The sequence below is a fragment of the Channa argus genome, chromosome 16, assembly GCF_033026475.1.
Source record: "Channa argus isolate prfri chromosome 16, Channa argus male v1.0, whole genome shotgun sequence".
NCBI classification, from domain to species: domain Eukaryota; kingdom Metazoa; phylum Chordata; class Actinopteri; order Anabantiformes; family Channidae; genus Channa; species Channa argus.
In genome coordinates this window covers 2,509,279-2,530,152 of record NC_090212.1, presented here as the reverse complement: position 1 = coordinate 2,530,152, position 20,874 = coordinate 2,509,279, and the positions used below count along the sequence as shown (strand labels likewise).

At 39.7% G+C, this 20,874-nt stretch overlaps 2 protein-coding genes across 4 annotated transcripts in view; one reads left to right on the top strand and one right to left on the bottom strand.

Annotated features, from left to right (window-relative positions):
• The window catches only part of eipr1 (EARP complex and GARP complex interacting protein 1), a 66,914-nt gene extending 57,100 nt beyond the window's left edge, over window positions 1-9,814 (bottom strand). Inside the window, exons 1-3 of one of the 2 annotated variants that reach the window (XM_067480107.1) lie at window positions 9,606-9,814; window positions 9,261-9,344; window positions 275-407 (exon numbers count right to left, since the gene is read on the bottom strand). In XM_067480107.1, coding sequence (XP_067336208.1) covers window positions 275-407; window positions 9,261-9,344; window positions 9,606-9,647 — 259 coding nt within the window. In that variant the 5' untranslated portion in view covers window positions 9,648-9,814. The remainder of the gene's footprint in view (window positions 1-274; window positions 408-9,260; window positions 9,345-9,605) is intronic. The other variant, XM_067480108.1, reaches the window with a different exon arrangement.
• Window positions 9,815-9,919: 105 nt separating this feature from the next.
• trappc12 (trafficking protein particle complex subunit 12) overlaps window positions 9,920-20,874 on the top strand; it is a 35,019-nt gene continuing 24,064 nt past the window's right edge. Inside the window, exons 1-3 of one of the 2 annotated variants that reach the window (XM_067478653.1) lie at window positions 9,920-9,994; window positions 10,457-11,783; window positions 13,714-13,830. In XM_067478653.1, the coding sequence (XP_067334754.1) occupies window positions 10,464-11,783; window positions 13,714-13,830 (1,437 nt within the window). In that variant the 5' untranslated portion in view covers window positions 9,920-9,994; window positions 10,457-10,463. The remainder of the gene's footprint in view (window positions 9,995-10,456; window positions 11,784-13,713; window positions 13,831-20,874) is intronic. The other variant, XM_067478654.1, reaches the window with a different exon arrangement.

The window sequence follows — 20,874 nt, the reverse complement described above, 5'->3', positions numbered from 1 at the left end:
CACATTAGTATTGATTTTATCACAATCTGAACACAAGTCCACAGCTGCTACTACCCTATGAAGACAGACTGGCCTTCATTGATTACCTGTTAAAGACCAATTACATGCTATTATTCTCAATTAAATGCATTACATTAAAAAAAAATTTGAAAGAGAAGACAAAATGCATGCAAATAAAGAGACAAAGTGAAGCAGAAGGAAAAAGAAAGAAAACCCATGATAAATAAAGAGGCGGTGAATGGAGCCAGAGACAGAAGGAAACAGTAGGACTCACTTTTGTTATAGCAGGTGGTAAGAACAGCCTTATCTGCAGGACTGGCGCCAATGTGCCATATCTCCCCAGCTTGGTGCAGAAGGACATTCTTATTAATGATGTTATTCTCATCATCAAAGTCAATGATGTGGATCTGGAAGAAAAGCAGAGACACAGAAGAGAGATGTGTTGAGAATGAAGCTGGAGTTAAAAACACAGAGTCCGCCTCCCTGCACACACAAACTGTAGTTCAAAGCTCCACTCACTTCTCTGATTCCCCTGAAAAAAAGAAGAAAGTTCCTCTTTTAATATGACAGTAAATGTAATTTCAAGGCAAACATCACTTTGGTTATTTTTTTCCCCCCATCAACTTCATACGGCTGAAGACTTTTCATGTTGATTTGGCCTTTCAAGCAACGATTAAGGCACTTTTAGAAGACATGTTGGATTCATGGGAGTTCTGCATATGACATGTTGGGGGAGTCAAAGCAAAAGGTACATCAAAAAAGAAATCAATAAAAGCTCATTCCACGTTTTTTTAGGCAAATGGCCCTGCTAAAAGGGGATAGGGTGCATTATTCAAGAGAGCTTTTCTATGAAATGGCCTTTAATTGTGTTCTTTTTTTTAAAAAGACATTTTGTATAAGCAAACATTTAGCAGCAGGTGACTATTTAATTTCACACATCTAGTTGTGATCAGCATAGTCAGTAACTTATGAGTCAATTACAGTATGGCACTCACGAGTGGAGCAACAATAACATAGACAACACTTCCATCCAGCATTATCAGAATAATGAAGCGTTGTCTGCAGTCCTAATGGACCACTCAGGGGCAAAATCTGTTATCTACTGAAAACCATAAATGCTGTGTTCACTATAGTATTAGTGTGCTGTAGGTAAAAAAAACAAAACAAAACAAAAAAAAACACCATAATGATAGTATGCAAAACACAACTTGCATATTTAATTTCACTGGAAAACATGGGGACCCTGATTCTTCATGTATGGGGGATATCTGTGCATTACAATTTGTAACTATGACTTTGATTTTATATTTTGCGTGCCAAAATCAACAGTCCTTCATATATGCAAATATGTATTAAAAGCTTTATCTGAAGACCATTAAAGGCTTCTGCCTATTAGGAAACTCACATTAAATGAATATCTTCCAAAGTCGCAACACAAAATTTTATTTTTAAAACAATTCCACTTGATTTGATCATTTCAGACCACTGAAACACATTTAAATACATTTTGCAAAAAAAAAAAAAAAGGACTGTGAATTTTGTCTCAATCATTTCCATTTGACTAATATGGCAAGTATACAGGTAACAGGTGGAATTGTTACAACATTCGGTGTATACGGGTACATGGCTATTATTATAGGAAATACTTTGAACCTATCCTTTACATTGGAAGCTGGAGCTGGGCAGTGACCAAGCTTTGCGTAAAGTCTGGAGGCAAAGGAAAACAGCTATCTATGCTGTATTGAATAGATTTTCCCTGTAATTAAATACATGTCTCATGTTCAAGATTGTCATTTTTTAAAAGTAATTGAGTAAAGTTCTACTAACAAACAAAATGTTTGGTTTCAGTGCTAACTTAGAATAATCCATGCTTGAATTGCCCAGAAAAGTTCTCTTTGTAAGAACAAATTATATAACGTCAAAGTGGGGTTGCTTTGTTAAATATCAACACAAGAATAACATTTTTTATAAGCTGGTGTAGAACATTCTGGCTGCAAAAACTTAAACATGTGTCAAATGTAAAGGTGTACATTTCTACACAGAACTGCTATCAATTGTCAGTCTTTATTGGGATTGACCAAAAGCTTTATGTAGAACTGAGTAGAATTTGTGGATCGCACTTTACTAAAAGTATTTTCTATCCTTTTTTTTTCCATATTTTCATAATGAAGAATACAAATTAAAAGTAAAGAACACAGCACTCATCTAAATTTGAAAAGTAAAAAAGGCAATAAGGGAGGCTCGGGTGCATTCGTCCAGAGTTTTTTTCAAAATGAGTGAACAATTAATATATACCCCTCTCCCAATTTCTTGTTGGGCTCAACAGTAAATAAATGCAAGAAAAACCTCTGTGGACTTTTGGTGTTCAAATGTTTAACCTCTTTTGGGAAGAACACAAAAGATAAGTAAATCAAACATTTACACCTAAATCGTTTACTACGAATCTTTATGCTGGGGTCTAGCTCCTTAACCTGTTGCAATACTGAAACCTTGGCTGCACTTGAAAACACAATCAACAGACTTTACAGCACACAAGTTCAACAAACTAACTTTTGTCCATAAGAAGTTAATAGAAACTCCTCCTTACTTTTCATTAGATGGAAATCTATTCAATGAAGGCCCTTGATTGAATGCAGTTCAGGGCTAACAATGCAGTAAAACAGTGAGGGTCTCAAGGTTTGATCAAACAATTAATGGCGGTTTCTCCCATAAGAGAGACACTTAGAGCACCTTTGGGGACCATTAATGGGGTTGCACTGGACAATAACTCCTGCAAGGCAGTTGCACTACCCTTGCCTGTACTACTTTTACAGGCTGAACAAGAGGATGAAAGGAGGGAGGAAGAGAGGAGCATCGGAGCAGCAGCATCTTTCAGCCTCCTCAAAGTCAGCTGGGCAGCTATTAACCTTGGGTTGGACTGCATCGAGCAAAAAATTATTACGCAAAGTTATAATTTTATGGTGGTGGGGGAGCGGTACAAATAAATTCAGGCCGGCAGGACAGGGTAATTGGAGGGGCTAGTAATAGGGTCCTCCTGAATGAACTCAGGTGTACGGGTAGAGAGAAGTTTCAGCTCCCCTCCCGCAGGTGATTTATCCCCCATTCTTCCAGGCCTGGGGAGTGACTCATAGCCTTCAGACACGTGGGCACCCAGCCCAGAGCTTTTAATTATGTGGCAATGGTGGAAGGAATCGAGGAAGGCAAGAGGAGTAGAGGGAGACTGGGGAGAGGGGGGAGAGGGAGGGATAAAGCCAAGCTGGCTCATGGCCCCCACTTCAGGGACCTCTCTCCTAAAGCTCTTTAGCCGCGCAGATGACAGTAAGCGGGGCGGAGGAGTAGCGAGCGGGTGAGAGGTGCCAAGCTCGGGCGCTTTATCTCGTTAGCAGCCTTAAATGCCATGCCGACGCTCCCTCCGATCTGTCATTCCAGCTATTGGTCTCTGAGGGATTTGAGAGGTGCTCAGCGAGTTAAGAGAGACATTTCCACCCTGCATTATGCTTAATGGGAGGTGGAGAGGCCAGCAGGCTTATGGATACAGCAAAAGCTGTGAGGGCTGAAATGCCAATCGAAAAAACATCTTTCATATTGCAAGTTCACTCAGATGAACTGAGCCAACGTTGGCCAGCAAACTTCAGCAGAAGGGTAAAGACAATCAGCTTCATGAATAAAAAGGACTGCACTGAATCAACTCCTGCTTCAAAATGTAGGGTCATCGCAAAGAATAGGACGTAGAAGATGAGTAATGATGCTTGTTATGTTAAAAGCTTTTGAAGCTTTTTGACATTATTATACGAAAACAAAGCACAAAAGTTGCATTTTATTCTATTTGTTTTCTAAAAAGGACAAACTCACATCTGCATGTATTCATCTTTCCAGCCCAAATGGGCACTGATTCCAAGATCTGAGTGTGTTGGAATAATTCCTAAAACAAACTGGACAATTTGTCAATGAAGGTACTCATGTTGAACTTCTCTTGTGCTTCTCTTCACAAAGTAAATGATAAATGTTCTGCACTTACATAGCGCTTTTCTACCTACTGGCACTCAAAGCGCTTAACACTGCTTCTTATTCACCCATTCACACTCACACACTCATACACCGATGGGGGAGCTGCTATGCAGCTGGCCAACACTCACACACCGGGAGCAACTAAGTTGGGATTCAGTGTCTTGCTCAAGGACACTTTGACATGTGACCAGAGGTGCCGGGGATTGAACCAACAACTGTGAGATTGGTGGACAACCGCTCTACCTTCCCTGTATTGGAAGTTGTTTTACAATAATTAAAAAAGGTGTTTGAAAGAGATGTTCAGAACCTGCCTACTTTCACACCTACACTGCAATCTAACCAATTACTGTGTCAAATCAGCAGGATTGTCCAATCCTCCGTTTCAGAAAGTTGAAAAAAGGTCAAAAAGTGGTGTCAAAAAGCTGCTTTCCGACAGAGAGCAGTTGCCTCTGCCGCCTCCATCGTATTTAACGTAAACACGGCGGCAGGAGCAAAAGGAGGGAGTGTATCTGCCACTCTTGAAAATACACAGATATTTGCTGCTGCGTGAAATGATGATGGTTTAAATTTTTCAAACTGGCACTGTGGCTTACCATGTGACCATGGCAACCACAGAAACTACAATACAGAAACAGAATTGAATTTGACTTTCCTCATTTATTATTATTCAATATTATTCAGCGGGGAATAAACAGATCAATATTTAGCTATATTGAACTTCATATTCAAAGTTTTATCCATCTGGAACTGTGAGGTTCACAATACTAAAAGCAAGCCTTCCATAATTATAGATAATATAGGATGTTTTGCTGCTATATGCTACGCTATGATATATAGCTATAGTAACACTATCACAGCATAAAATAATCTATTAATAACTCCGATTTTAAACTGCAGCTTCCATGATAAACTGGGCACCGGTGGCAATGGTGTAAAGGCTGGTAGGATGTAGAACTGTTCAATTATAGTAAAAATCATAAAAATATATTTGTTTAATAATATTATATATCATTTAACTTGAGTCTATATTGAATTTGATAAAATCAAGCACTTACTGAACAGTAAGTGCAACAAAAATTTATTTTTACCAGTGGAGTTTCTAGAACTAACTAGCCCACCCATTCTGCCCCTGTGTGAGAGTAAAATACTCCATCCCAGCAGGTGGGAATAGTTTAGTCATTCAAAAACGGTTAACTCTTACGGGAAATGGACAGCATCTTGTGATCTATCCACTCTGTGTACCCATGTCTGCTACAGTGAGATACCTGCATACCTTTTAAGTTTAAATCATTCACACTTGATGGAGATGGGAGAAATGAAGAGGGAAAAAAGGGGACCCCAACTAGAGGGATTAAATCACAATGGCAAACAACAATATTTGGAAAAACTAATAATGATACATTGCCACTGGAACAGTTTTCCACTTACTCAGATCTGCTAACTTAAGCCAGCTAAGTCACAAGCAGGCAAATTGCCAGAGTACATCTGTACTAGCACAGGTGGGCTGTACTCCTCTACTGACCAGCTATGGCAGCTGACCTTTTGTGGCGATGCATTTCAGAATCATGACAAAGTCAAAACACAGCCTCTAACACACCAACATGAAAGGCAGCACTTCATCGCCACTTCACATTCTCTATACGCTTGTGTTCAGATGAGATGAAGATGGCCTCCGGTGTGTGTCCTCTTTGAATAAATGCTGAATAAGCTGAAAAGCCACAGATGGGGGGACTCACTGATGGCCTGACATTAGTGAAAGGCTGGCTCTCTGCTTTGGTTTGTCATGACATACAGTACACACTACAGTGCCAAACTGTACCAAAGTTTTTAGATTCACATACTTCAGAGGTCTTTTTTTTGGAAAAATCTGGTCTCTGATAGAGAAAAATACAGTTTTAGTCAGGACAGGGGGCCAAAATGGATCATTGATCCATCATAAAGTAGATGTAGCCTCATAGCTGAGCTGACAAGCACATTGTCTGCAGCATACTGAGGCCTTTGTGAAACATCGTTAGAATTTAAAAAAAAAAGCTCTAAAGCTCCTATTTGCTTTAATCCATTCTGACATCATTTTGTGTCACAATAAGTATGGATAAACTCAAAGCTGATTTGGTGAATTTTAACTCAAATTCCAAACCACATGCACATTTCTTTCACTACTGTTAGTTATTAAATGTGACAGCGCAAAATAACCCAGTGACCTTAAAGCAAACAAACCATTTAATAAATGAGCAGTAAGTACTTTCATTGCTACATAAATCTATTAGATTAACATGACAATTAAGACTTTTTCTCTCTGTTGTTCTTGTGTTTCAGCTCTGAGCTCATGCCAGAGTCGAGGAAAGTGATAGAAGAATATTAAGCTACTGACAATGTGTAATAAGAAATCACACAGATCAAAAGAGATGCATTGCCACGAATCCCAACAAGCTCTGTAATAGACCCACTACACAAGACTTGGATTGAACTTCGTCTGCATTCAATGCCAGACTATTTTCACACTGTCTGAAGTCTGCCAGAAAAGAGTCTAGGTTTTTCAAGGCAAAAATCTCACTCTCTCTCTCTTTCTATCTTGCTCTCACAGAGCTAATTATTTCTACGCCCATTTAGAGCCAACTGTTTCTGTCATCTGTCTCTGTAATGACCTCTGCAAGATGTGCATGCTTGCATGCACTCACTCTCACTTCATACACACAAACATACAAGCCTCACTGACACTGACTCACACACACACACACACACACACACACACACACACACACACACACACACAGAGAGATGATCATAGAGAAACCATAGATACACACAGCATTAGTAGACATGTAACAGATCTGCCCATTATTTAGCATGGTAGTTATTGAAGTATTGGTGAGTGTTGATGTCAACATACTGGTTAACTGATGACAATTCTGACAACTGACCAACCATGGATCAGATATCTTTTGTTTCATTAAAGCAATCTAAGGATGCCATCCTGAGCTGTAAAATTTTAATCGATGAAGGGATAAAATTAACAATGAAGTCAATCAGTATTGATTGGTTGAAGTACTTTTGGGCATTACTCAGTGGACAAGACCAATACGTTACAGTAAACTGGGTTGTGGATTGACCAGTCCCTTGACAAATCAGATCTGTCAAACTCTTACTCAGAGAGCTTTTCTGATAAAGTTTCTTTAATACTATGGTCATATTTTTAAATTGGTAAAATTCTAAATTATTGGAATGTCACATTTGCAGTCTATGCAAATCCACTGAAATTTCTTCATTGTTTGAACTCTCAATGTTTTTCATGGTGACATAAAAATAAGGCTCTACTTGAGTTGTTACTTCAGATTTTGCCTATCAATGAATGTTAGACTTAGACTGATCCGTGGTTTTGATACTGTGGACACTCTGTCTGCTCTGTAACTACAGCAGTCAGACACCTGTCAAATATAACTATTACATTTCTGTCACCACTGTATTAGCATCACCAGGTGCAATTAATGTTTGCTGATTTGTGTACATTTATAAGGGGACTCTTTGCCGATTTAAGGGTCTGTGTTAATAGCCACACAGTACACATTTAAAGTACAAGCTGACAACTCTCTGAAACAATAATTAATAGTGTCTACTCACTGCAACATCTGTAAAACCTGAACCTGATTTTAGTTTATTTGTATTATTCATGTCCAAATTTTACACAGTTATGGCAAAAACCTCCACAGATGGTTATCAAGTTATATTACCAATCTGTTCTTCTTGGTGGGACTAATAAGTGTAATGTTACATATTTAACCTTGTGAAGATAAATATTAAATATCTGTTTATAAAAGGGCTTGGTTTCTAAGGGATTTTTACAGAAATCACTGAAAATACTTACTTAGGTCTCTCTCTCTCTCTCTGTCCTTTCGGCTTATCCCTTACGTTCAGGGTTGCCACAGCGGATCATTAGTCTGCATGTTAATTTGGTGCAGTTTTTACACCAGATGCCCTTCTTGGTGCACCCCTCCTCAATTTCTACCGGGCTTGGAACCGGCACTGCGCAGCAGGGGATGAGGAGATGGGCTATTGGGGGTTCAGGTTCACTTCAACATGAGGTTGGGAACTATGGGCCACGAACATCCAACCCTATGGTCAGTAAATGGCTTACTTATGTACTAAGCCTAATTATATGCGAATACAAAAACATCTTAGCATATATAACTTTTTTCTGCATTGAAGCCCCACTCGCATTGAGGAACAGTTTAAGTGCTTACTCAAGCATATTCATAAGTTTTTTATAAGACACCTGTCCAATTTGACAAGCAAAATCTTGACTTCATGTTCATGTAATCTAACATATTTAATCCCCAAATATTGTAATACCTCTCACTCCATACAGTATATTACTTAATCATAATGTGAAAAAGGGCAGCACAGTTGTGGAGTGGTTAGCACGGTCAATGCCAGAGCTAGAAAGTCCCTGCATCAAAAATCCACTGCCTTTCTGTGTGAAGTTTATGTGTTCTCTCTGTGCTTATGTAGGTTTCCTCCAGGTAATCTGTTTTCATTCACACCACAAAGACATGCATGTTAGGTTAATTTGTGACTGTAAATTGCCTGTAGACGTGAGTGTGAACAAACATCTGTCTGTGTATGTCTCTCTGTGTTGGCCCTGAGATGGACTGGCGACCTACTCAGTGTGTACCCTGCCTCTTGCTGAACGACAGTTGATATATGCTTAATCCACCCACAACCCTGAATAGGATAAATTGATAATGGTGTCCTGGATAGTGGGAAAAAGAACTAAATCACATGCAGACTGTGTCATTTGAACACATAACCCTTACCTACGCTCACCATAAGGGAAATAAAAGCAAACCCCAAACCTGAAAACAAACTATATGCTGAGTAATTTTGTTGGGTTGATTTAGTTGAAAAAAAGAAGGGCATGGCCACTGAGGACCACATCTGGATCCAAAATAAGAAGCCGAATTTTAACTAATCTTATATCATATAGACACACACACAACCTTATATCGTGTATGTGCACATGAGAAAGCTGCACTCTCAGCCAAACCACTTAAACTCCTAAAAACCTAAAGTGACCCCTAACACATCTTTTAACCTAACTTTAAAATGAAACGTATATCATATGTTTTGTTTATTTGGGTTTGCATTTTTAAGTTTTGATCCATTTGACACAAATAACTTTTGAAATTTTCTTAACATGTTGTGGTCTTTTCCAGTGTCATGATGACTGAGCTAAGCAGATTGACTATTTTTCTTACTTGGTTGTCAAATTTCAATGACTGCGTACCCACGAGGAATCGAATGGTATCAGTTTCAGCTGTCTGGGCAGTAAGTGCTCGTGCCTGCAGACAGAAGATACAAAAGACGTGAATTTTCATTCACACATTTACATTAAGAAGAAGAAAAAGAAGGAGAAGAAGAAGAAGAAGAAGAAGAAGCAAAAGAACCAAAAGAAGCAAAAACAACAAATACAACAAATTAACAAAATATGGTACATTCATCTTTGCAACCAGTAGAACAAATAGTGCCAACGTTAACTATCAGACGGGAAAAAATATTTGTAACGTTAATGAATAGTGGGCCTGTTAAAATGCAATACGTACCTGAAATTCAAGACCATAAATGACAGGAGCGTCGTCCTCCATTTTCCAGTCCTCTGGGTATAGTTAGCGCTTTCTTTTTCCTTTTATAACCGTTGTCTCACGATAAAAACACTTAAAAACTATAGTAGCTGTGCTACGGCTTGTAGCGTTAAAATATACAACACAGCAGCTTCGCTTCCGCGATTTTAAAATATGACAAAAACAAACGCGCACTAAGTACGTAACTACAGCCGTGCAATGCTGTATACTCCTTCAAGAGTACGCAAAAGAAGTCATGAATACCAAAGATACGGTCGTTAGGAATTTGTCCGCTATGGAGCGCCGTACATATAACTTCCTCGTGAACAAGCGCATGCGCACAAGAGTTCTATCTGTCAGTCTGCATCAAGGTAAGATAATAGTCGAGTTTTTGTTTCAGTTTGTTATTTATTTGGCTGTCATTGTTTAGAGGTGCGGATAACGTTCGCATTCAGTGCTTTTTAACGCGTGTAATGGTATTAGTGAAGTATATCAATGAAAATTTGCCACCAGCTGCATAGCATAGTTAGCTTACGATAGCCTACCGGCTAATTTAGCACTAGCAAGATGCCAAGCAGCGAACACACAACAATCCCCAACTATCCCGAACAACTTGTTTGTCATAATAGGTGCTAAGCATGAAAACAAGACGAGACTGACTCGTTTACTTTAGCTGTAGGTCAATGCTGATGATTAGACCATGATTCAACTAGCTCTTGTTTAGAATGGCAGGAAGTAAATAAGACAGAATCTGTAACTTTTAGATCTTATACAATCTTATACGACGCCTAAGTTAAAAGTGATTTTGTTTATTTGTGTTTTATTGGCCAAAGCAGTAAGATGAATAGTGAGGACGCTCTTGCCCAGCGACCAGTCACCTTGGACATTAGAGTAGAGGATGTGAAAAAAGATGGTCTAGCTCCCGACCCTCTGGAGCCAGCTTCCAGCCAGACCCAAACTGATATCCTGCCTCAAGAAGAAAACATCGACCTTGTAGGAGAGTTTGCCACCCCCCAAGAGGACAGCAGCACCACACCCTCAGGGAGCCTGATGGACAAACTTAATGACCAGATGATGGAGAGTGTCATGATTTCCGACTCACCCAATAACAGTGAGGAGGAGGATGTGACACCCATTGACTCTTTTCTAGATGGAGGGGAGGAAGAGAAAGCAGGAGAGAACTCGGGAGCTAAAAAGGAACAGAGTGAAATTGGACAGAATTCAACTGAGGTTATGGTTTCAGTGGATTATCAGGAGAAAGATCGCTCAATGGAGATAGAAGAATTAGACACAAAGAAACAGACAGATAAACAAGAGCAAGTCACAACCTGTGATTCACCCCAAGGTGACACACAGAGTGCCTCTGATTTTAAAACAGAGGAACCAGCACCAAAGGCAGCCAAAGAGACCAGTCCAAAAGATGAACCTGTCCCAGTTTGCACCATATTTAGTCAGGGCAGCCACCCAAAGACTCTGGTGCCAGATGGGTTTCAACCCACACTCATCAAGTCCCCCAGCTTTAGCATTGCGGGTGGTGGGGGAAATGATGATGCAGTGACTCCCAGCAAGCTGTCGGCTCCCCTGATTTGTCAGCCAAGTCCCAGCCTCAGTAAATTCTTCACTGACAATGGACAGGCTAATCCAGCCTCTGACTTCTTTGATTCTTTTACCACCCCCTCCTCCTTCATCTCTGTTTCCAACCCCAATGCAGAGATTCCACCTTGCTCCAGCCCTGCACCTGTACCCCCTGTTTCTGAGCGCCAGCTCTCCTCAACTTCCTCCTCCATCTCCACCCCTGGTGGGCCTCTTGATTCTGGTTCTCCCACCCCTAGCTCTGTCTTTGCCCCTGTCCCTACTGAATCAACCATAAAAGCCCAGCCTCCTCCATCCCAAACAGTCCCAGCTCCGACACAAGTCCCTGCCTCTGCTCCAGCTGCTCAGCTGCAGCTCTTCAGCCAGCTCCAGTCTGTGTTTTCTGGCAGTGATGACCCATTTGCAACAGCACTGAGCCTGAGTGAGGTTGACAGACGCCATAATGCCTGGTTGCCATCTGAGGAGACCAGGAAGGTGTTGATCTCTATGGCCACTCAGCAGTACAATCTAGCCTACGTTGAGACCAACAGACTCACCATGCCTGGGCTCAAGTTTGACAACCTGCAGGTAGGACAAGCACCCAGGCAGTAACATTCTTATTATAAAACACATGTCTTTAAAAAGACCCCAGAAATCTTTCTTCTTTTGCAGTATGGAAGTATCAAAGGGTTGCATCACCAGTTTTACACTTTACTTTAGAAGTTCACTTTATTAGTGTAATTCAGCCTTTTGTGTGGCCTAGATGTATAATTTTGTCAGACACTTTTGAGAGAGCTCTTTACATATGTACAGAATCAACCTAATGATGTTGTCCGATTATGTGATCGTTACTCTAGTCTAATAATTTAACCACTAAGGTAAAATATTAACAAGGCCTATCTGCACTGTTGAACTATAGCAAAATTACATTTTATTACACAAACTTTGAATGATAAGACATTAGATGTAATCTACAGAAGTTGAGACCCATTTGGATTTTGCAAAATGATTTCGGTATCATGAGAATACAGACTTAGTTTACCAGAGAAATTGTCTCATTATTACAAAAAAATAAGTTGTAATCTTGAGATAACAAGATAATTATCCTGTTATCACCAGATAATGGCACAAAAGAAGACAACAGCATTCATGGTCATTTTTGGCTCAACTGTTACAAAAATATTGCAGATACTGTAGCAAGAAAAGTAATGGCTTAGTTATAAGTTATACAATTCAACTTGGGATCTTTTACAGTGTCCTCATGTCTGTCACAGACGACACACACATGCTCATGGCCTCCCATTCTCCTCAGTGACCATTTCATGTTTTTTACTCCTCGTAAACTCTGAGCTCCTTCAACAGCAAAATTTAGTTGTAATATCAACCCTTATGAAAAAAACAAACAATTTATCCATTTATTCAGCTGAATCTAACAGTGTGTGACCACCTCCCAGCTCAGATTGTGTTGATTATCCCCACAGAATTTGTTTGAATGTTTTCTTGAGTAAATAAATAAAAATCAAGGATTTTCACATCATCTTGGTGTTTTGGATCTATGCAATGCATATCAGTTTGAATGCCATATAAAAACTGAACAAGAGAAAACTGGAAGAAATGGAATTGCATTTTCTATAGTATAGTATGTTTTCATTTGTCATATCAACTTATAATTAGGAATTTTGACTTGTTCAGTAAAATTTCTACATATGGAATGTTGTATAGAAAATCAGTACTACCCTGCCTCTTTTCAAGTGACAAGTCAGACAAAAAAATCAGTTTAGGCACCCTCCCCCTTATAAGACACTTAAAACGATGAGCAGTTTAGCTAATGGATGGATAGAAGTTCTGTAGGTCTTACCAGGGCCCTTTTATATTTTCAACTTCAGCTGGGACCAACTTGTCACTAAAATTATGTGTCAGCCAAAGGACAAGAATTTGTATTTCCAGTATGCACTGCATTGTTAAACTAAGGTGCTGCTCTCCTGCCTGCTAAGTAGTTGAGTAGTTTATGGAAATGGAAAAAATGTTGTCATTGTCCCTTTTTTATGAGTTTGAGGATAGATAAATCTTTATTGAAGCATGTCTATCAGGGCAGCTGTAATGCTGACTGTTTTTGCATATTAGGTGTGAAAGAATGAGGGAATCTTGAGTTCACATAACAGGATCTTGCAGGTAAAAACAAAGGAGACATGTTGGGAAAGACTTAGCAGAATAGATCATACATTAGCAGCTGGGGCATTTGTGACATTTATTGCACAAATTACTTGTGCAATAGGCAGCTTTTATTTGAGGCTAATCAATATTACAGTGATAAGGTTAAAGTGATTGAGATTGTTTCTATTTAATTGTTTTGCCAGCATTTGCACCTGAAACTGTTTAACACAAACCAGGCATTACTAACACCAATATATGAGATTACTGTTTACATCTACTTATCAAGAGACTTGGGAGTTGCTTTCTAATATATTTCTGTTGCTTCCTATTTCCAAGTGTTGAATTTATACATGTTTTGATGCAGGGTGATGCTGTGAAAGACCTAATGCTTCGTTTCCTGGGAGAGCAGGAAGCCGCGAAGCGTCAGGTCCTCACTGCCAACTCCGTGGAGCAGTCCTTCACAGGCCTGAAACAGCTAGTCGTAAGTCACTAACTGTACTGTCTTGACTTTTTTGTATTTGAGGTTCAAAACATTATATATTTATGTGAGGTCAAAATGTAAAAAATGTGGAAATTACATCGGTTATTTATATGTTGAGAGCGGGGCGGCTATAGCTCAGTTGGTAAAGGCAGTTGCTTACGGACCACAGGGTGAGTGGTTCGATCCCCAGCCCTGGCTATATGTCAAAGTGTCCCTGGGCAAGACCCTGAACCCCTAACAGCCCATTCCCCCTCCCCAGCGATGCAGTGCCGGTCCAAGCCCGGTAGAAATTGGGGAGGGTTGCGTCAGGAAGGGCATCCGGCGTAAAAACTGTGCCAAATCAACATGCGGACAATGATCCGCTGTGGCGACCCCGAACTCACGGGATAAGCCGAAAGGAGAGTAGTAGATTTATATTTTGAGAGCATACATTTTTTTTGTCTTTTATGTCAGGCACACTGCTATTTAGTGTGTTGGGTTTTTACATATGGATTTATTATGATCCTTAACTTTTATCTGAGCCTTATTTTGAGCTGTTGCAGTGATGGATCCTGTTTGTTTTATCTATACACAAGGTAAATGGTGGATATAACCACTCCAGAACTGAACTATTACTAACGCCTTTTACTTTTTGGTGACTTTGGCAGTAAGAAGTACCACCTCAACTTGTTAGTTGTATGCATACAGAGATTTTCAATACATAACACAAGGCAGTGAGCTACACTGGTAGGTGTGTGATGTACCACTGAGAATGGAATACAGTAGCGAGGTCAAAAATATCAGTTAGTCAATGCTTATCAATTTAAAAAACTGGATTTACAATATCAATTTCCAAAACTGGAAGATTTACAATAAAAATGTACTGCAATATTGTTACCAGTACAATTTTCAATTTCTCTCCTCTCAATCACATAAAAATATCTTTGCAAATGTAGATACTACATTTAGTAACTTTTTAAAATACTTTTTAAATACTTTGCTTGAGGTGAATTTCGAATATTTCTCAGTGAACATGCTCTCATCTTTTTTGTGTAGACATTCATTCCACTAAGCTGTATTTGTCCTGGTAAATTGTTTTTTGTTAAAGCCTAATGTAAGTAGACTATAATTTTTTTTTCAAAATTAACAATTTAATAACCTGGGTTTTTTGTAATAATGTCTGACAAATCTGACGGCAATAATTGAGTTGATAGGAAAATACTTTGTCTATGGTCAGAAGTGAACTAACTGCTGTTGCGCTTTACAAATATTAGCCAATATTAGCTATAGTTACTTCTATGATTAGTTAATTATATCAATATTATATGAAAAGGCTACTGGTTAACCTCTAATCATAAAAAGGCATGAGTTAAATCGTTTACTGCTTTTTAAACTTCAAAACGCATAGGAAACAGCACCATAGGCACATAACATAATAAAATTTGAAGAGTCGTCCAAAGCCAATGAGTCAGATTTGACTTTGAAAAGGATTGATTCAGGTATAAGCCCCAGGCTGCTACAACCAGAATCTTCAATAAAAAGAATAATTTATACTCATGTTTATAACTTTCAATTGAGGCTTTTTTCATTGTCTTGTACTATAACAGCTACATTGTCACTCTTTTACATATGTAGAAGGTGCTCCCTAACAACAGTATCTCATTTTCTGGACGTAAATGAAAGCCCCACTGGTGGGTTACCACAATTTAACATCCAGTGGCATCTTCAGCTTATCTGACACTGACAATCAGCCTGTAAAATCAGTGATTTTGCTGTAACTGTTAGATAGTTAGGCTTGTAGTCATTGAACACAGTGAATCATTCATCTCTGTTCTCTTCATATTATGTTTGTCCTTCTGCCATACATAAAAACGTGTCTCTTTCTATGTGACAATGCAGTCCCACCTCATTCCCTCTCCTGCTGCCTGCTATCTATCTATCTCTAAAGTCCTCATGTGTTCCCTCCATCATAATTTCTGACCTGCAAATGACCCTGACATAGACAGTGGTTATTTAAAATATATGCACAGCAGCAGCAGACAGTGTGATGGAGGGAAGGAGGGGAGGGGTGGAGTAGAGAGATGGAGAGGTGGAGATTCACTTGGCTCACAAGTTCTTTTTTCCTGCTGCGTCCATGTATTATGCATGGGACTGCTGTGCATATTTCAAGGGCCTTCTGGTCTCTGTGTATATGTATGTTTGTGTATACACACAAACACACACACACTATGGTACTTTCAGCTTGCAGTCAACTATATACTATATGGTGTAGATAAGGTGTGTGTGTATGGGTGAGTGCTTAAGAGGGTCATACACAGTCAATTGGTGTGGGTGGCTCCCAGGAGCAACAAACACAAGAAAGGAGATAGACGGTGAGCCAGAAACGTAACGTAGGCCTCTACAGGAGAGATGTCGAGGAATGACGAGCAAAGGGAAAAAGAAAACAATGTTGACAATGTGAGATGTGGAGGCAGAAGAGGACATCACCTGGAAATAAAGACACACAAACAGGCATGTTTTTGGCTTTATGTGCAGAGTTACTATGTGTTGGAACCTCTAGATTCTTTCAGATTCTTAAATATTTGAAGAAAATGAATGCTGGCAACATCTGAATCAAAAAATTTGCAAATTTAGCTAGTTCTAGTAAGTAAGACATCCATACTCTCCTCCTAATGCCACTCTAGCTGCTTTATGTAGTAAAGCAAATGGATCCTCAAGGTTTATTGTAATTTGCTTTGCTAACTTGCATGACATTTGCTCATGGGTCCATACTTGGCCACAACAACCTGCTGTTTTTCCCGCTGCTCCTGGTGAAAATGTTGAGCTTGGTTTTGCTTCTGTGTTTCTACCATTCTGCACTTATTTGGCACAGCTTACCTTATACTGCAGATCTTACCGAGGTCGTTATATTTTCACCTTCAGCTGAAAAACAAACTTGACACTTAATAAAAATAAAAATAAATGATAAAGCCAATGAAGGCAATACACGCTTACAAAGCAAACTGTATGTCGGAAGGAACCAATTAATACCATCTTACTTCACTAGATATTGATGTATTTAATTGGAAAGGGATCATTTTCAGTTAATATGTTCAGTTTCATTGCATTTTCATTTTTAATTGTAAGTGCCCAAAACTTGCCTAGGCCATGGGTGGTTCATGGAGTTCAGAGATAGAGGGGGTGTCCCTAGGCTGCAATGGCCTAACACCCCTAAACTTGACATCGTTAAAGATGGGACCAAAGAATAAGTAATATTTACCTTCAAAATAAAATCTAAAAATTTTCAAGAATATTTCCTGTCAATTGACTAATCGATTAGTCATTGCATCCAAGAACGTACTTGACCACTCCTACGCAAAGGCAACCTTTTTATTCATCAAGCAAATTTTAAAGGGCTTTAACCGCATTGTCTGGCCTGATGACACAAAAATTTAAGACTTTGGATGAAGCTCCAAGTCTGCTGTACATCTGACACTGCACCTGACCTGTTAATACCTTGCCTACAATGAAGGATAGCGGTGTCACCCTCATTCTCTAGGTGGGTTTCACAGAAGGGTTTGAAGAAAACCGGCTTGTGAGCACATAAGACCTCAGGCTGGGCAGAAATATCTCTTTTGAGTGGAATGAACTTCAGAAAATGTCTCCAACTGTTTTGAAGTCACAGACAAGGACAAATAGTCCTTGAGTACCCCAGACTTAATCCCCAAGGAACACATATGGGAAATATTTTTATCAAATGAAGGGATCCCATATAATGTGATAGATTTTGGGGTAACTGTGGCGCAGGAGCTAGAACAGTCATCTACCAATCCAAGGATTGTTGGTTCTATTCTCAACTTCTCTTGTCACATGTCAAAGCCTTATTGAGCAAGACACTAAACCCCAACTTAGTTGCTCCCGGTGAGTGCAGGCCTGCTGCATAGCAGCTCCCCCATCGGTGTGTGAGTGCGAGTGTGAATGGGTGATTGAGAAGTAGTGTAAAGTGCTTTAGGTACCAGTAAAGTAGAGATGCGCTATAAGTGCAGACCATTTGGGATTTTGCCAGTACAGGGATTTGAACCCAGGACTCAGCTGAAGGACACCATCTCTCCTCAGTGCACTGCCTACTGTGGAGCTAGCAAACTGTGCTCCCTAATAAGGAGCTCAGTTTGGTCATCTTGATCAGAGCAGCCCCCATGTGATGGCAGTACTGACATAATAATCACTGACTAAGTCACTCCCACTGATGAATGGATCAGACACCATCTGCCTTCTCCATTTTCTACCATCTACTCACATTCCAATGATTTACTCACCAATAAATTATGGCATTTCCAGACTTCTAAGATCAAACAAACTCATAGATCAAAGGTGTCGACCATAATGTAGCTCGCTGAGCTGGGAGGGGAGGTTGAAATTGAGAAAATGAGAGTAGGTGTACAAGCAGAACACAAGCACACATACACACACTTACTACTACACACACAAGAAAGTGGAAATGTCAGTAAGCCTGTCGCCATTAACAGTGTAGCCTGCTGTTGCTTGATGCTTGTCAAGACTTTTGATCAATCGCATAGAGTCTGGGACAGCTGATCCCTTAGTCTACATATTCAATATAAATATGTGTCATAATTTCGGTGAGTGATTGTACTTACATGCAAGGGGTATTAAGTGCATATACTGTATACATTTGCCCTCTTTGTTCACATTTCGTGTTATTCTATGTTTGGTTTGAGCTGTGATTATCTATTGTCCTTTAGCTTGTATGACACCAGTAGTGTACTCATTGAGTGTTATTCTGCTGGGTGGCATCATTCTCTGCATGTGTGTAATGCAGAGCTCTGCTATGTGCTAGCAGAATGAGTCATGCTGCAGAACCAGATTGTGACTGCATCTACTGCCACCGCACAGTCCCCCTGTTCATACCTAACATACACACATGCACAAAGCACACAAATGCACACTGAATTTGCTCACACTACACAGGAGACTTGTCTACATTTTGTGTGTGTGTCAGTGTCACACTCCCCTCATTTGGTGAATGTGGAAGTGTCCTTGAGCAAGACACAGAACCCCAACTTAGTTGTTGCTGCTATGCAGCTGGCCAACACTTGCCGGGTAAGTGTTAGCCAGCTGCATAGCAGCTCCACCATTGGTGTGTGTGATTGAGTGTGAATGGGTGAATAAGAAGCAGTGTAAAGCGTTTTGGGTACCAGTAGGTAGAAAAGTGCCATATAAGTACAGACCATTTACCAATTACTGTAAGGCACTGCTCAGAACTATCTGTAGAAATATCCTCAGTACATCTTTTGGAAAACACTTGGGTCACAGCCCTGTGAACTCTGGTTTCATGATATTTTAAGGGACTATATAAAAGTCATCATACGTTTAAGGTAACAGGTTTATCCTGACGTGACATTAACATAGCTATAAAACTGACATATTTCTTGAAACTAAGGTTACAGTGTTCCATATAATACTAATTTCTAGGTTATTTTCCCACAAGGTATTGATAATGCATTTGATTTTGCTTGTCAGTCAATTAAACACAATGTATGTCAATCACAACATTTGGACTGGGTGGACTGTTTAGTTTTAGTATCCTTATGGAAAGGACCATTCTGATTTTTAGATCCTATTTTACAGTTTTGACCACCACATTCCTACTGATGAAATTGTACTGCCAACTTGTTTGCTGACATCTGGTCTTAACATCAAGCTGAAATAATTGGCCCTCTTTGATTGGTTAGAAGGGCAAATCTCACTCAAAATCCTTTAGAAGCAAATATCATCACAGTGCTGGCAGTGCTGTTGAATGAGTTTGGATCACTGAAGCCATTAATGGTGTGTTTTTACTAGTAACTGTAGCTTGAAGCAATGTTTTTGTGCATTGTGAACAACATATTGATTAAGGCCAGTGATTTAGTTTGCTGGATCACGTGTAACTTGTGTGTGCAGTAAGATGCACATTGGGAGGAGAAACTCTCAAAGGCCTGAAATTATTATGGGTTATACAAAATGTTAGTTTTTTGGTTTGGATGTTTTATGAACTGTTTGCTCTACTGGCCTTCCCTCTGCTTCTCTCTATGTCTTCTCAGTGACCTCTGTTTCATCTCTCTCCCTGCTGTGGTGTGGTCAGCAGTGGGCTAGTCTCTGGCTCAGCACCACCCTAGGATGGCCTCATCTGTCTCTCTCATTAGCAATCACCCCCTTCTCTCCTTCTCTACCCTCTTTCCCTCCTTCTTCATCTGTCTCTATCTCTCTTTCTGTTCCCTCTGTACTTCCCGCTGGAGACTCTAACTTCTCTTTCCTCCCACTGTGTGATGCCGTCTGGGCCCTGGGCCAGCGTGTGTGTGTGTGTGTGTGTGTGTGTGTGTGTGGTGTGTGTGTGTGTGTGTGTGTGTGTGTGTGTGTGTGTGTGTGCTAGAGAGAGTGCAGGAAAGGCAGAGACCCACTTTGGCTGGGTCAGACAGACATACCCCCATAATCACTGCAACGACACAGCAGCTGCGTCGCACTTTGATATCATTGCTGTAACCTTTACTTGTCATTATCATAACCTTTTTACATAGCTGTCATTTCCGCCACCAGTTACACTTGCAAACGGAGGTCTGGGTAATGCACTGTCAGCTTTATTGTGCTGAAGGGCGTGTTTGAGCCTTAGTGGATGTTGTTCTCACCTTGCTCTCTTTATACTGGCTGCAGCCATATGCTCAGACCTGTTGTAAAAGGGTGGGTGGAGTTTAGCCTGTTGTTCCACCACCTTCAGAGATAATTCTTATATTTGTATATTATTTATTTAAACTCACTAAACATGACTAAGGCTTTTTTTTACCTTTTAGTTCTGGTTATTTTCCTCTTTTTATGTTTGTTTATTTATTTATTTATTTATTTATTATACAGAGAGCAGTTATAACAAGAAAAGACAATTCAGCAATTTAGCTCTTGGTTTAATTTCATTCTTGGGTTGGTTCCTGTTCATCCTCATTATTACACTCAAAATAATTGTATCAAGATAACTAGTAAAAGTGAGACCTGAAAATGACAATGTGTGTTATCATAATGCATATACAGATTATTAGTGGT